At 52.1% G+C, this 13,837-nt stretch overlaps 6 protein-coding genes across 7 annotated transcripts; 4 read left to right on the top strand and 2 right to left on the bottom strand.

Moving 5' to 3' along the window:
• Window positions 1-293: 293 nt before the first annotated feature.
• PV05_04048 (uncharacterized protein) lies at window positions 294-1,325 on the top strand. Its single transcript, XM_013464741.1, has one exon. The coding sequence runs from the start codon at window positions 746-748 to the stop codon at window positions 1,049-1,051; it is 306 nt and encodes a 101-aa protein (XP_013320195.1). The 5' UTR covers window positions 294-745; the 3' UTR covers window positions 1,052-1,325.
• A 2,847-nt stretch (window positions 1,326-4,172) lies between these two features.
• PV05_04047 (uncharacterized protein) lies at window positions 4,173-6,022 on the bottom strand (the record flags this gene model as incomplete). The annotated part of the gene is made up of 5 exons (XM_013464740.1): window positions 4,173-4,624; window positions 4,703-5,102; window positions 5,169-5,607; window positions 5,674-5,714; window positions 5,795-6,022. The coding sequence occupies 5 exons, from the start codon at window positions 6,020-6,022 to the stop codon at window positions 4,173-4,175; spliced, it is 1,560 nt and encodes a 519-aa protein (XP_013320194.1).
• A 1,061-nt stretch (window positions 6,023-7,083) lies between these two features.
• On the top strand, window positions 7,084-8,987 carry PV05_04046 (uncharacterized protein; the record flags this gene model as incomplete). The annotated part of the gene is made up of 5 exons (XM_013464739.1): window positions 7,084-7,518; window positions 7,587-7,888; window positions 7,938-8,622; window positions 8,686-8,791; window positions 8,866-8,987. The coding sequence occupies 5 exons, from the start codon at window positions 7,084-7,086 to the stop codon at window positions 8,985-8,987; spliced, it is 1,650 nt and encodes a 549-aa protein (XP_013320193.1).
• An 89-nt stretch (window positions 8,988-9,076) lies between these two features.
• PV05_04045 (uncharacterized protein) lies at window positions 9,077-10,682 on the bottom strand (the record flags this gene model as incomplete). The annotated part of the gene is made up of 2 exons (XM_013464738.1): window positions 9,077-9,934; window positions 9,981-10,682. The coding sequence occupies 2 exons, from the start codon at window positions 10,680-10,682 to the stop codon at window positions 9,077-9,079; spliced, it is 1,560 nt and encodes a 519-aa protein (XP_013320192.1).
• Window positions 10,683-11,088: 406 nt separating this feature from the next.
• PV05_04044 (uncharacterized protein) lies at window positions 11,089-12,496 on the top strand. The gene is made up of 2 exons (XM_013464737.1): window positions 11,089-11,322; window positions 11,376-12,496. The coding sequence occupies exons 1-2, from the start codon at window positions 11,200-11,202 to the stop codon at window positions 11,802-11,804; spliced, it is 552 nt and encodes a 183-aa protein (XP_013320191.1). The 5' UTR covers window positions 11,089-11,199; the 3' UTR covers window positions 11,805-12,496.
• A 5-nt stretch (window positions 12,497-12,501) lies between these two features.
• Window positions 12,502-13,768, top strand: PV05_04043. 2 transcript variants are annotated; one of them, XM_013464736.1, is made up of 3 exons: window positions 12,502-12,801; window positions 12,935-13,051; window positions 13,102-13,768. In XM_013464736.1, exons 1-3 carry the CDS (start codon window positions 12,770-12,772, stop codon window positions 13,415-13,417), a joined length of 465 nt encoding a protein of 154 aa, XP_013320190.1. In that variant the 5' UTR covers window positions 12,502-12,769; the 3' UTR covers window positions 13,418-13,768. The 2 variants fall into 2 exon arrangements, with proteins under 2 accessions (XP_013320190.1, XP_013320189.1); XM_013464735.1 differs by having other exon boundaries at window positions 12,502-13,051.
• The last annotated feature ends 69 nt before the right edge of the window (window positions 13,769-13,837 follow it).

Below are 13,837 nucleotides of genomic sequence, written 5' to 3'. Positions count from 1 at the left end.
GCTAGTCAGCTCTACCGTTAGCGCCATGGAATGCACTCGATCGCCCTGTGGTTGTAGCGGCGGAAGACATTAACTAACTAGCTAACCCAAGCTATATGGTAGTCAACTCGTAATTAGGTCACGTGGTCCCGTAGGTGTCTCGTGAGGTACATAGTCACGTGGAAGGATACGGGATATCTACAGCCTTGCACAGCCTTGTAATTGCTTGGCGCCAAGTCCTGCTGCAGGGCAAGGGAGGTAGGTGCAGGACCTCCTTCTCCTGATTTCCTACGCCTTCATTCATTTCAATAGTCCAACAGGTCTGGAGCATGCTTGAAGCGCCGTGAAGAAGGATGTGATTCAGAAGACGGTGCCACTCAGCTGCTGCTGAACGAGGAAACCATAATTAAATGACACTCTGATGGTGCTCATCGTCATCTGAGTTGTTTAGGAATGCGAAGTGGTTCGCGTTGCGCACTGGAACGAGCAAAAGCCTTCATTTGGACAAGCTGGTCATATTGTCAACAACGGGGATGAATCCTTCCTCGACATGGAACATGTCTGTGCAACCCTGTGCTCCAACCCAACTCTTCCAACTCCATCCGCCACGGTATAACTCACGAAATATTTGAAGAGCCTGTCAGGTTCCTCTCTGATTTTGGCCTTTGTCACTGGGTTCAGTATCGTGTGCAACAAGACATCATCCCCAACCAGAATCGACACGCACCACCACACGAGCGTTTTACAGGGCAGTCCACAAGGCGGAATGCGGAGCTCTCGTCGCATCTCACAGTATTCCCTCCATGCCTTGAAATGCATTACCCCAATTTCCCGGTTTCCGGCACAATATTCCGACACAGCCAGGAAAAGGAAAGCAACTACATCCTCATCGGCTGAATCTCTTGCATTGGCCAAAGCGGAAATCCTCGATCGAGTTGTTGCAAGGACGCCATTCTGTCTCGAAGCCAAGTATTGTTTCTCTGCATCCGGTAACTCTGCGTCGAGCCCCGAAGCGCGATCCCGGCGATGGTATGCACTAAACAACAATACCATGGTCTCGAAGCACCACTGACTTGCAAGGGCAAATGGGACGAATAAAGTCAGTACTGGGTTGTGCTCCTCCATCAGCGCCTGATGCTTGTCGAAGCCAAGCATGACCCCTGCATTGAGGGCAAAATATCGAATTAGACTGCGGTCTGGGGGCATCAGCGGAATTGGTGTCCGCTCTACCAGGTATTGCAGCTCCGAAAATATGTCATTCGGCAGTTCTTCGTCAAAGTCAGCAGTCCAATGAAGCTCGGACGGTTCTTGGAGGAGTGTATTGATCCTGAGGCCCTCTATCATAGATAACTTGAATTCCGAACCACTATTCGGGCTTCCTCTCGGCTGTCTCGGATCTGGTCGCGATTGTTGACGCTCGCTACCGGTCTTCGTGGCAACACAATCCCTCAGTTCCCGTTTTTCAGATCTCGGCGGACCTGGGCGGCCCGGTGATCCATCTGGGGAGCTGTCGACATCATTGCTGCTCGAACCTCTCTCCGAGGCACCGACTTGACCTTTCAGGTTTTGAATCACCGGGCGTTCTGGACTTGCTGCTGACTGGGATGACACTGATCGTGGCTTTTTCGTAAGTGGTGCGATTGTGACATTGTCTTTCTTGAAATCGATGACTGCTGCATAATGTAACATGGGTGTCTTTAGCATCGCTGTTGATTCGCCGGTACTCTGCAACGCTCCAGCCATACCAGCTGGACCTGTCTTGCCGTGTTCCTCTTTCGGTCGCATCCATCGCAGCGGAGAGAATTGATTCCGAGAGATCCATTCCGACCTCGCTTCACGCTTTGATCTCGCACGGTGTTTCATCAGGTGAGCTCTCGCAATATTGGTCACGCCTGTCCGATTGATGTCGTAATCTACAAAAGTGAATGCTAGCCCGTCGGGCGTGTTGCTGGACATTTTGAGCACTTCTGTCTCTATCACAGTTGAGATCCGCCTCCTCGATGTTGTTCCTGGGTTGATATAAGCCCTATTGACACAGCGTCTCCGGTCACTGCCCGAGTAACAACAAAACCGAGGCTACATCTGCTAGCACGGCTAGGAGACGCCATGGACTGTACCTGGTCCAGAAACCAATCAAATAATGATTGTCGAGCCCGCAACCACAGTCGAGGTGTGAATCTGCGTCAGGAACCACCTCTCAATCCTTATCCAATCGAAAGGATCCGTGGCTGAAGTTGATACGGGCTAAACTCTTTTTTGAGAAGAAACGCATTTTACTGATTGGTTCTATTATTCTCCTGGCGGTCGGACGCACGGTTCAGCCGATGGACCACAACTTCCATCTCGGACATTCCATTGAAGCATTTCTGGCAACGAACAATCAGTGGTGCGTCGCTACCTCCGTCGCTCCTGGTCGAATCAAGGCATGCTTTGCCCAATCCTGCCCACCAAGGAAACAAATATCTTGCCGTATTTTTTTTATTCTTGACCGCTCAGGCTAGGTTCCCGGGAACTTTGTTTGGCTGATGACCTGCGAAGCTGTTTCCAAGATATCGAGTTCCACCGTCTTGCGTGTGATCAGATTGCTGTCAAGCTCGGCTGTTTAGCTAGCTGTACGGGAGTCTTACACCCGATGGTACTCGCAAGTGTCGGAATATTTGTCATCCACTGTCGTCCTCGACTTTCTTAGTCAGTACAAGCGAGACCGCACCAGGCTGATTGTCATACGACAGACCGTCTTGATGGCGTTCTGGCCCTTCCCCGGCCTCACAAGAATGTCCTGCTATAGCTCTTGGACTCATTTGAGCACCTCGCATCTTGGCAGCCGTATTGCGCCATAGGAGCGAAGCACACAGACGCGGCGGATCCAGAATTTCATTGTCGATCAGGGACTACGTTGGCACACCACCAATGCTTGTCCCACGCCACCTCAGGATGGTACGCATAAAGCATTCCTTTACATCTGCGAAAGACCCAAAAGGGTTTCTGCACAGACATGGTGTGCTCAAACTTCCAGCTAAGCTTCCCTTGCTTGATGCTTGTTTCGACGCAAGGAGCAAAGCCAGCCTATGGGAACAAGGACTGGCAGTCGGCATATCTCCATGAGCCTTCCGATCCCTGTCGGTTCACAGACTCATCATCAGCATATCACAAAGTGGGTTGACACCCGGGAACACTAACTTCATAGGCTCTCCAAACGCGAGGACGAAGGTGTTTCAGGTGTACGTCTTGACAACTGCCCTGACGGAAAATGGCACCTTCCCCATCTGAATGTGCCCAAGTCGCTACACTACGTGTCTACCGACAAGATTCGGTGGCTGCGGAAGATCTGCCGACCCTTTTAGCGTCGGCATAGAGAGACACTTCATCAGCAGAAGGCCAGCGCCTCTGCCTTGTGCGTCTTCGGGGCGTGACGCGGCGCTGTCGTGGGCTGACCTCAACCACCGGGTTTGACCTGTGGTCAGTCGGATATCGGACACTTTGATCTGAGAGCCCATATCACTCCACCGCAGACGTATCATCGCTCATGCTCATGTGATCATGACACTCGGTCCTCATATACGAGATACTGCTACAAACACGTTCGCAAGAAATCCGATGTCTTCTCTCACACACACCCAGGCGAAACTCCGGAACTACCACATCGGAAGCGGGCGAGTCCCCAGATCCGATGATTCTCACCGCTTGCGGGACAAGACAAGCGATGGCACACGGTATTACTATATCTCGCAATTGTCGTTCACTCCCAACCAACAGTACAAGCTCACAACAAAGGGAGCCTACGTTTGTCGTTCGCGATGTTAGCCTGAGGCCATGCCGGGAGTCAACAATTCGACAGGGGTACCACTCCGAGAAAAGGAGGTCATTGGTCCGCATCGGCCAACTCGCCGCGATTCGGGCTCCGGGCGGCTTTTGGCTACACTGTAGCCGAACCCCAATGATGACACGGTCTTCTAGAGCAAGAATCCAGAAATCTGTCCATCGTTAGTTGATTGCATTGGCATGCTTACTCTCGCTATGGACGGCCAGAAACTAAACGACTGGGCTCAAAGACCAACTCTTCCTGCAAAATTCAGGATAGACTGTTCGTTGGTCGGTAACGGTCTTGTCTCTGCTGATATGATTCACTGGTGTGATAGCCACCATCACATCCTTCTTTACTCTTCTTCGTCTTCTTCGTCTTCCTCCTTTTTTTAGACCTTGTACCTAAAATGCTTATTCTGCTTATCCGTCAAGTCATCATACCCCTCGAACAGTTCTTCCTCTTCCCTCTGCGCGTGTAATCCTTTCTTATCGCGTGCCTTGTTATCGAACCAACAGCATGCCGTGTAAATGACCTGGAAAAAGATCAGGGCGCAGTACGTGCCCAAGAGGCCCTTGATCGCGGTGAAATACCGCGGAGCTTCATTGGCCAAGAACAGGTGCGGACCCGTGATGTTGCCGGCACAGTAGAAGCAGAAGAAGAGCCCGATCACGGTCGTGCGCTTCGTGTGCCCGGCGGTGTTGACGCCGGGGAGTGTCCAGCCCAAGATGATAGGGGCGCCGAGCACGTTTTGTAGCCAGCACATGGCGACTAGGGCGTACCGATGTTTGATGCTGATTGTGAGTAGGCCGATTAGGCCGGCGATGCCCGGGAGCGAGGAGACTGCAAAAACATGGGTGTTAATTATCTGGACCTTGGGGGAGGGGGCAGGGTAAAGGAAGACGAAACCGGAAAACTTACTGATGACGGTGAGACCGAGCATGTTCTTCCTCGTCGCGATCCAGCCGAAAGCCATGCAGCCGATAAGCTCGAAGGCGCCTCCGGGGGTTTGCAGAAGACTCGTCCGGAGCGCATCGAACCCGAACCCCTTGATGAGGGCCGAGGCGAAGTTGGCGACACCGCCGTTGAGGATGCCGGTGCAGATGCCCATCAGCAAGAGCAGATATGTCTTGCCGTCCAAGAAGGCCTCCTTGATATGATAAGGGATCAACGCTTTGTGCTTAATGCCCATCTGGTTCTTCGACACTCTCCACACGGCGACCATGCGCTCGTACTCGGAGAGCATCTTGGCGTTGTGGGGACCGTCGGGAAGGTAGAGGAGGATAACAAAGCCCCAAGCGAAAGTCAACGCGCCCACGATCTGTCTCAAGGTCAGCACTGACTGAACTTTTCTCCGCGCACAAGTCCTTGAGGGATATGTTCATACCAGGAAAATCAACTTCCAGTTCGGCACGGCGAGGTTGTCGGCGTGACCCGAGCCGTAAGCCAGCAAAGCACCGAGAATCGAAGAGACACCGTTCGTCGAAAGCCAGAACGAAGTCCTCAGGGCCTGTTCCTCTCTCGTCCACAGCATCGAGGTGAGGATGACAAATGCCGGGCTGATGCATGCTTCGAGCATACCGAGGAAAAAGCGGATGGCGAAGAATCCCGCAAAATTGAAGACGGCGGCTTGGAGCATGCAGACCGCTCCCCAGACGAACAGCATCCAGCCCAGCAATTTGCCGATGGGGTACCGTTGCAGCACAATGTTCCAGGGGTACGCTCCTATCAGCCAGCCAAAGTACAGGGCGGAAGCGACCCATGAATAGTCATCCCCTTTCATATTTGTGTCTACCTGAAGGCCGTAGGCATTGGAGTAGTTGAGTCTGCAAGAAAGGGATCAGCAACCCGCACTTGTGTCGCGCCGCTCGCTACACCCTGGGTAGACCCACGTTTGTTTGTCGAGGAAGCTTAGCATGTACGTACACATCATCTAGAATGTAGTGTCAGCCCACGGTCTTCGATCTTCGTAGTGAGCCGGCGCGTGTGTGACGGTGTAAGTGAGATATGTACCATCGGAAGGACCAAGAAATCCAACTTCTTCCGAACCTTGACGGCATCCCGTTCCAGTTGCGCTTCGTCATATTCCAGGGCCTTCTGCAACATGTCCTTTCCCAGAACATTGAGGTCATTGATAGTGGTGCCCTTGATAAGGCCCGTTATCCTGCCTGCTCTGGGAGACGCGGCCTCCATCTGTGGAGGCTGCGTCACCTGAGCGGCCGTTTTCTCAATGTCACTCATTCTCACGGATGCTCAGATGGATGGAATGGACTTGAGTAACAAACGAGGCAATGTGCAAGGCGGACACAGAACCATGTAGCGCCGACACTGCAGGATATATATACTGCGCGGGGTCGCTCGTTACTAGTATGCGGAGGTCTGGACCTTCTTTATCAAAGATAGGTAGCTATCTCCCGTCACGGCTCGTGGCGAGATAGCGACGTGCATACTTTAGAGACTGGGTGCGGTGTGATTCGCTACCCATGCCGTACCATGCGAAGCAACAAGATATATCAGCGTGCTCCTTTTTCAGGGAATCGCTGATCAACAAGATAATCGCCCTCGATTTGTGGTCGCTAAACCCGGAGTTTTGCGCTGAAGCAGGAACTGGACTGGAACGATCAGCATGCTATCAATGCCTATCTTCTCCAGATGATTCGCATATCAACAGGAGATGACCGTCAGGAGCGAGGCGGCGCAAAGCCGAATGATTCGTCGGAAGCGGCCTGTTGGAGAAAATACTGGGACTCCTGGAGTATGTGTGCTGTACTCCGTATTCGTAGCAGGTGGGTGGCAGGGGTATCGGGGGCCTATGCTATCAACGTCGTCTCTCTTCGCTGATAGCCTATAGATTGCTTGGCAGGCAATTGTTGTCATCGAGGCCCTTCAAGCATGGCGACATACGCTATGCATCCACGTTTTCTGCCCAAGTCAAGTCGAATGGCGTGATAAGGGCCGAGCAAATCCGAGGTCGATTGTATCATTGGGAACTTTGTATAGAACGATTGCTTCTGTGCGATTCCTTTGTAAGCCCCATGAGTTGAATAGCTTCCGTTGTACAATGACGATCATTTTGCCCCAGTACCTTCCACGGTGATGTTCCAGCCGAGGGCCTGTACGAAACTGCTATGAGCTGGAACGATGACTGTGGAGCTGTTCCTTGCAGTAGATAGCTTATTGCAGAAACCCACACACTCAGGGTCAACATCATCCGCTACCAAGCTTTTAAATCTGCTTCAGTGCGCTGCTCGACTGTGCTCGAGGTGGCTTCAGATACTAATGCCAGACTTCATAGAGGCAACATGATCGCCAAGGAACCAGAAGCCACTGGCTCTGAAGATTGGCAAAAGATAGCTGCTGCGAAAAAGACCGAACAAGGACGCAGAATTCCGAAGGAATGGAAATTGAAGGAAGAGGTCCTCGCTGCAGCAGACGATACCACCGACTTACGTCCAATCGCTGTCTCATCCGGACTCCTCTCAGAACGTGAACTCCTGATTACTGGTGACAAACATGATGCGACATCATTGGCTGCAGCGATTGCAGCCGGTACTTATTCTGCTGAGGAAGTCGTGACAGCCTTTTGCAAGCGGGCGGCCATAGGGCATCAGCTTTGCAACAATCTCACCGAGATCATGTTCCGGGATGCCATCGAAGATGCCAAGAATCTGGACAAGGTCTTCCAGCAGACTGGTAAGACAGTTGGACCACTTCACGGCTTGCCAATGACCTTCAAGGTAGGAGGGATCGGGATCATCCTAAAGTTGCCCTTGACAGGGAATCAGATGCTGACAGTATCATCCAGGAGTGCTTTCATGTCAAGGGGTACGACGCTAGTAATGGCTATATTTCGAGGACATTCGACCCATCGACTCACACGACTCCATTGATAGAGCTTGTGAAGTCCCGGGGCGCGGTAGTCATCGCAAAGACGAACACGCCTCAAACCATGCTAGTCGCAGAATGCCACAACAACGTCTTCGGACAGACAAAGAATCCCGTCGTGAGTCATTTGACCTGCGGAGGCAGTAGCGGAGGTGAGGGGTCGAACATGGCATTCAGAGGCTCAGCTCTAGGCATTGGTACCGATGTTGGCGGTTCAATCCGGTAGGTGACATTGTTCGTCCCAAAACCGCCAGTATTGATAGGCGTGTAGTATTCCAGCGGCAGCCAACGGAGTATATGGCTACAAGCCAACCTTTGGTGTCCTTCCCATGATAGGATATGCGGCATCCGGTTACAGTGGCGCAAACACGGGTATTCCAGCTGTATCCGGGCCCTTGGCCCATTCAGCTCGTGACCTGTCCTTGCTTGCTCGAGTTGCCCGGGACGCTAAGCCATGGCAATTTGATCCTGCAGTCATCCAACAAGTCATGGAGAACGGGACAAAGCCTCGGAAGCCTGTGATCGGAGTGATCCATAAGAGCGGTTTGACACCACATCCGCCGGTTCGACGAGCGATACGAGAGGCGGCGAACAAGCTCTCGGCTGCAGGTTTTGTGGTGAAGGACTTCGTACCTCCTGACTTCCAAGAAATTCGCAGTATCACACGCGAGCTCTTCACCTTAGACGGATTGTCTTATCAGCGCGGTCAATTGGAGAAAGCGGGTGAGCCGGTAGTGCCTTCAGTCGAGAAGATCGGTTTCTGGAACATACCCAGAAAATCGCATGAAGAAGCATGGGCTTTCAACGCCAAGAAACTGGCAATCCAGAAGGACATGCTGGATCGATGGCAGGCAGCAGGGGTGGACCTCGTGATCGCTCCAGCCGGGCCTCATACTGCAGTGCTACCTGGCGATTGGAACAATGACACATACACAGTTTGCTGGAACGCGGTAGACGTAAGTCGGCCCCAAGCTTCCATCGAGCGGAGGATATGGGACTAATCCAGTCGTTCCTCGAAGTATCCTGCTGTGATCATACCATACACCACAGCAAATCCGGAAGTGGACCTGGAAGATGTCTCTTTCCTTCCTATGCACGATCTCGACGCAGAGGTGCAAGCATTGTGTAAGTGGCCAACTTCCGAACCCTTCTAGCCTCGCATTCTCTCCTTGACGTCTCTCCTTGCTAACAGGCATTAGATGATCCCAAACTCATGGCCGGAGCGCCCGTGGCTCTACAACTGGTCGGCGCTCGATTAGGAGACGAGCAGTTGTTGAAGGATGTGGAGCTCATTGACGCTGTTCTCAAGGGAAACTCATGACTCCGAGAAAGTCGTGGAGACTTTGTGCTTTGGAATAATGAGCGCCTCGGATAGTTGGGTCCCTTTTGGACAATAGCGGAGCTAGTGCTTCATATAGGGAGCAGTTCATTTGGATATTGGAGATTCAGTGTCATCCAGTCCCAATTCAGGCCAGCATCCCTTGCAGCCCAGACTCGGTGGGCAACGAAAGCCCTCGTTCGTAATGCTGTAATCGTCTTGCGACCACTGCAGATTGAATCGAATATTTCCGACGCACTTAGCCGGTCTGCTTCGCTGTGCATTTCGCATGCAGCAACAAAGACAGGCCACAGAGACATCTTCATGTCCTCGGCGCAATTTGTAGTGTGGGCCATTACTTCATAAGCCATGGCGAGTGCCGTTTGATCCGCTTCTATCGAGCTGCTAGGAGGGTTGAAGAGACGATGCAGATACAGCAAGGCGGCTTGGCGTGAGCAATGGGCATGCACGAAAAACTTTCGGGAAGCCTGGAAGGAGAGTGTTGGATCGACAGTGGCATGCCATGAGTGTAGCTCGTCCTGGATCACGGAAGCACGATCCAGCAAATCGGCCTGGTTCGAGGCGTGCCTTGGGAAGGTCGGTTCGATTGGTTTATCGCTGGCCAGCATCTCTAGACCGTATGCCCGAACATCCGCTGCCAGACCGCTCAACTTGGATAATAGTGGCATCAGAGTAGTAGTATAGCCCATGAAGCGGTCAGCATGCGTCATGGAATAGTCGTCCAACCACCACGAAGTCGGGATCCTGGCTGGGTGGAGTCTGGTCAGGGACAATAACATATCCTGTCTGGCCAATGCGCGGAGGAAATATTTAGCCAGTTGGCTGAGTTCGTGGCTTATGCGGAGATGGTGATCCAACATCATAGAAAGGTTGTCGAGAAGTGTCGGCAGACTGCTAACATTGTGCTGCTCGTCGTTGGCATCAACGAGCTGGATATGTCAGTGGAAGTCTGAGGAACGGTGAATCATTGCATACCTCTACTGCGCATAACCCGAGGATTATTGACAGCAAGAGCTCCATGCTCACTCCCAGACTGTCCATGGTCCGCAAGCGAGCGAGAATCCTTGCTTTTCTGCTGGCAATAGGAAGAGCCACTGCAATAGCGCTGTCCTTACAGTAAGCTTCTCCAATAGCAGACAACGAGTCACCGACCACCAAAGGGCTATTCTGAAAGACTTTGAGCACATTTGAATTCATCTCGTTGACAAATTCGGGACCAAAAACCAGTTCCCTTGGGTGTCGCCTAAAATATACCTCGATGAATGGCTCGTCCGCAGGATTGATGGCGCCCGGAGGGATGCTGGACACACTCCTGGGCACATGAGTGTTTATCGTAAGGGAGCTGTTTGTCGCGCCTGGAGAGAATGGGCCGCTTGAGGAGCCTATCAAGGGGCTAAACGCTCGAACTGGAACAGCAGCGGCGTCTAGGGAGCAACCTCCATTGGACAGCCTTGAAGAGTCCGAAGGAGATGCAATAGCGACAAGCTGAGCGTTGGGGGTGGCCGGACTCTTTCGAGAACTGGCATCATCAATAGCCGTGTGAGGTCGTGAAGGTGGATTGTAGCCGCTGCACTGGCGGCGTCGACGCTCACATGTGCCACAGAAAGGATGGACCTCATCACATTTGACCTTGGCCTTCTTACAATCGATGCAGCCGTTGCGTGATCTCGTGCTCATGGTGATTAGGGGTTTGAGCGGACAAGGACTGCTCACATGCCCAACATTCCTATCGCACCCGTGCCATTACATTTGCTTTTGTTGTAGAGTAAGGCGACGCGAATTCCGCGCTGAATACCAATGCAGAGTCGACAAGAGGATTTGAAGGCTGCAGAGATCGTTTCTGTCATGTCTAGGGCCAGGATGGTCTCAGTCACTGCTCAAGCTGGCCAATTAGTGGGTGATACGCGGGATGGAAGGTGGGCTGGCTGTTGAAAGCGGAATGTGAAGAGGCCTTGAGTGCATTCTAGCCACAGTGTGTGGCTGTTGTGGTTCCTTAACAGCCACGTATGTCGCTTAGTCATGCCCTTTCTCCAGGTTTTGTTGTTTCGTCATCTTGCGCTCAGCTCCAGTCTTCTGCGAGCATCGACATTGTTATGGGCCGAATCACGATCGTCCGCCTTTGATCCTGATCGAATGCGCCGTGCAGCAATAATCGGGCCTTGGACACGGATATTTTTTGATCAACACGCACGATATGGCAGGCATCTTTACGTGGCTATGGGACTGGTTACTATGGATGTTCTGGGCTACAGAGATGGATGTGACGATCGTTGGTTTACAGAACGCTGGCAAGACGAGTCTCGTGAGAGTCCTTGCGGTACGTATAAACCCGAATCTTCTGTTATTGAAGCAAATGTTGAACATATCAAGGGAAATGAATTCACCGTCGATTCGCTGCCGACGGTGGCCTTCAACAAAAAAGAGGTCAAAAAAGGCCATGTGTCTATCAAATGTTGGGATCTCGGAGGTCAGCCCCGGTTTCGATCTATGTGGGAGCGTTACTGTAGAGGAGTCAACGCTATCATCTTTGTGGTCGATGCTGCGGACAAAGATGCCATACCTGTTGCTAAGGAGGAACTGCACGCACTTCTAAGCAAACCGACTCTGGATGGAATCCCTCTACTTGTGCTCGGCAACAAATCAGACCTTCCGAATAAGCTGTCGGTCGACGAATTGATAGACCAGCTGGACCTGAAGTCGGTCGTTCATCGCGAGATCAGCTGTTACGGAATCAGTGCCAAAGAAGAGACGAACCTGGAAGCAGTACTTCAATGGCTTGTAGCACGGTCAGGAAAGTGAGAGAAGATGATGGGATTCTCGTTATGTTTCAGGCTACAGCCTTGCACCAGTCATGGCAATTACGACCAGTTTGCACGATTACGCATACGCATTTGCATGCCTAAGGACAGGACATTGGCACAAGCACAGCATCAGACAGCATCCTGAAATGCTTACCGAATGCCGCCTAACCGACATCCTCTCCATTAAACTTGCATGTCGAGGTCAGACGAGGACGGTGTGATCATGGTGGCCGACCGAGGAATATCGAGGAGAACCGGTTTGGCTTACGGGGGGAGCACAGCGAATTGTGACGCGTTGGCCAAGAGCATCGCCTCTTCTTGGTTACGGAATAGAGGCGCCATGCCAAGGTGCGATGACCGGAACATTTGATCTGGCGATCGAAGGGCGAGTTGAATAAAGAGCTCAAGCGAACCTCGTGAGGGCCAGATGCGAAGGATTATCTGAACCTAAGAGCATATCCACGAGGCTGGCTTCGCCTTTTGATGCTTGACGAGGGGACAGGTGCTTTGAATGTGCAGGCATGATGCGAGGACCGCCGAGGACCTCGACCTTTTCAGTGGGATGGCACAGACCAATTAGATAATCGATAGTGGCATACGGAGCACCAGCTAGCTGTTCAGTGTTGCTGCGCCACCGTGATGGGGTTTCATGGTGGGCGCATGGTGATGGTGATGAATGATGCAACCAACATCCTCAATCCCTGCTGCGCCTTGCTTCGTCCACCTTCTAAAGCCAGTCTTTTTCTCTGACCATAAGATCTTGTCGCCGTCGCCCACTCTTCTTGTATACTTGTATACCCACAGCTTGATTGATTTGTATAATATATTTAAGAGACCTTGGCAGCAGGGAGCGCTTCATCATCATCACCAGTCACTGCCTCCGGAGTCCTTCATTCGGCCAAGCTGCGCAGTCGCAACCCTTGACATCACTCCACAGGCAACCGCCCTTCCCAATTCACAGTCATGACTCTTGTCGCGAGGTATTACTATAATACGTGAGTTCTATCCATATCACTTTTGTGTATCATACGCATTAGACCTCTCACGTTCACTACGATCAAGCGCATTCCAACACTTCTCCTCTCTAAAAACCTACCCACACGACTAACGCACCTTCTCAATGGCTAGATGTTATGATAATAATGGTCGAGCCTATCGATGCAATTCAACATGGTCTAGTTGGGGAAGATGGGTTGCTCTAGCCTGTATCCTCGTGGCTGCGTTCATATTTTTCTTCTTATTATCGTGAGTACCGCCGAGCCGCATGCCTGTGGTTCTATGCTGACCACTCTCAGATGCCTTAGTGCTCGCCGTCGACGTCGCGCGGGTAGACAACCATTTTACGGCACTGGCTGGGCAGGACGAACGCCTTGGGGCCACGGTCAAGCTCAATACAATCCCAACTACCAGACGCAGCAACAACCGAACTACAACCAGGGACCTCAGGCTCCTCCGAACTACAGTCAAAATGCCGGTGGCTACTATGGACAAAATCAGGGCTATTTCGGAGGCAGACAAACGGACGTGGAAATGCAGCCGCCCTCAAATACCTACCGTGGAGGGGAGGACGTCTATCAACCACCCCCAGGACCTCCACCGGCGAAGAATTAAGAGCGACACTGAACATATTTGTGGCTTATCTTTAGGGAGTCATCCACGGTTGGACGACTTTATGCGGCGCTTGGTAAATGTTGGAAAAACTATGGATGGGCTGGTGGAGCATAAGTTTACTATTGGGGATGCGTGGACGCGAAGGAGAACGAGGTCGTCCTATTCAGTAAGGGTATAACCATAATGCATGTTCCCGAAGAGATCGCCTTCGGCCGAATTGCTGAACTTGCTTTCCCTGCGATCAATGGGTAGAAATCACGGCCAAGACTGATTGACTGTGCCAGTGTTTCAGCCTTTAATGGGCGCCCGCAGAATGCAGGTATGACGGGCCTGGGCAGGGGTTCTCACTGAGATGGCCACTGGATGGGCCTAATGCCGCATGCCTAGCGTGCCCCTTGCTCGCCCCCATTGATTGCTCGC

Source organism: Exophiala xenobiotica, assembly GCF_000835505.1.
Source record: "Exophiala xenobiotica strain CBS 118157 unplaced genomic scaffold supercont1.2, whole genome shotgun sequence".
NCBI lineage: Eukaryota > Fungi > Ascomycota > Eurotiomycetes > Chaetothyriales > Herpotrichiellaceae > Exophiala > Exophiala xenobiotica.
Note: the sequence above shows the minus strand (reverse complement) of the source record. Positions and strands in the feature narration are given on the sequence as shown.

Coding starts and splice junctions, on each gene's coding strand:
- PV05_04048 (XM_013464741.1), top strand. CDS start 746: ATGCGGAGCTCTCGTCGCATCTCACAGTATTCCCTCCATGCCTTGAAA.
- PV05_04044 (XM_013464737.1), top strand. CDS start 11,200: ATGGCAGGCATCTTTACGTGGCTATGGGACTGGTTACTATGGATGTTC. Junction 11,323..11,375: donor GTCTCGTGAGAGTCCTTGCG/GTACGTATAAAC, acceptor GAACATATCAAG/GGAAATGAATTCACCGTCGA.
- PV05_04043 (XM_013464736.1), top strand. CDS start 12,770: ATGACTCTTGTCGCGAGGTATTACTATAATAC. Junction 12,802..12,934: donor GCGAGGTATTACTATAATAC/GTGAGTTCTATC, acceptor CTCAATGGCTAG/ATGTTATGATAATAATGGTC. Junction 13,052..13,101: donor ATATTTTTCTTCTTATTATC/GTGAGTACCGCC, acceptor GACCACTCTCAG/ATGCCTTAGTGCTCGCCGTC.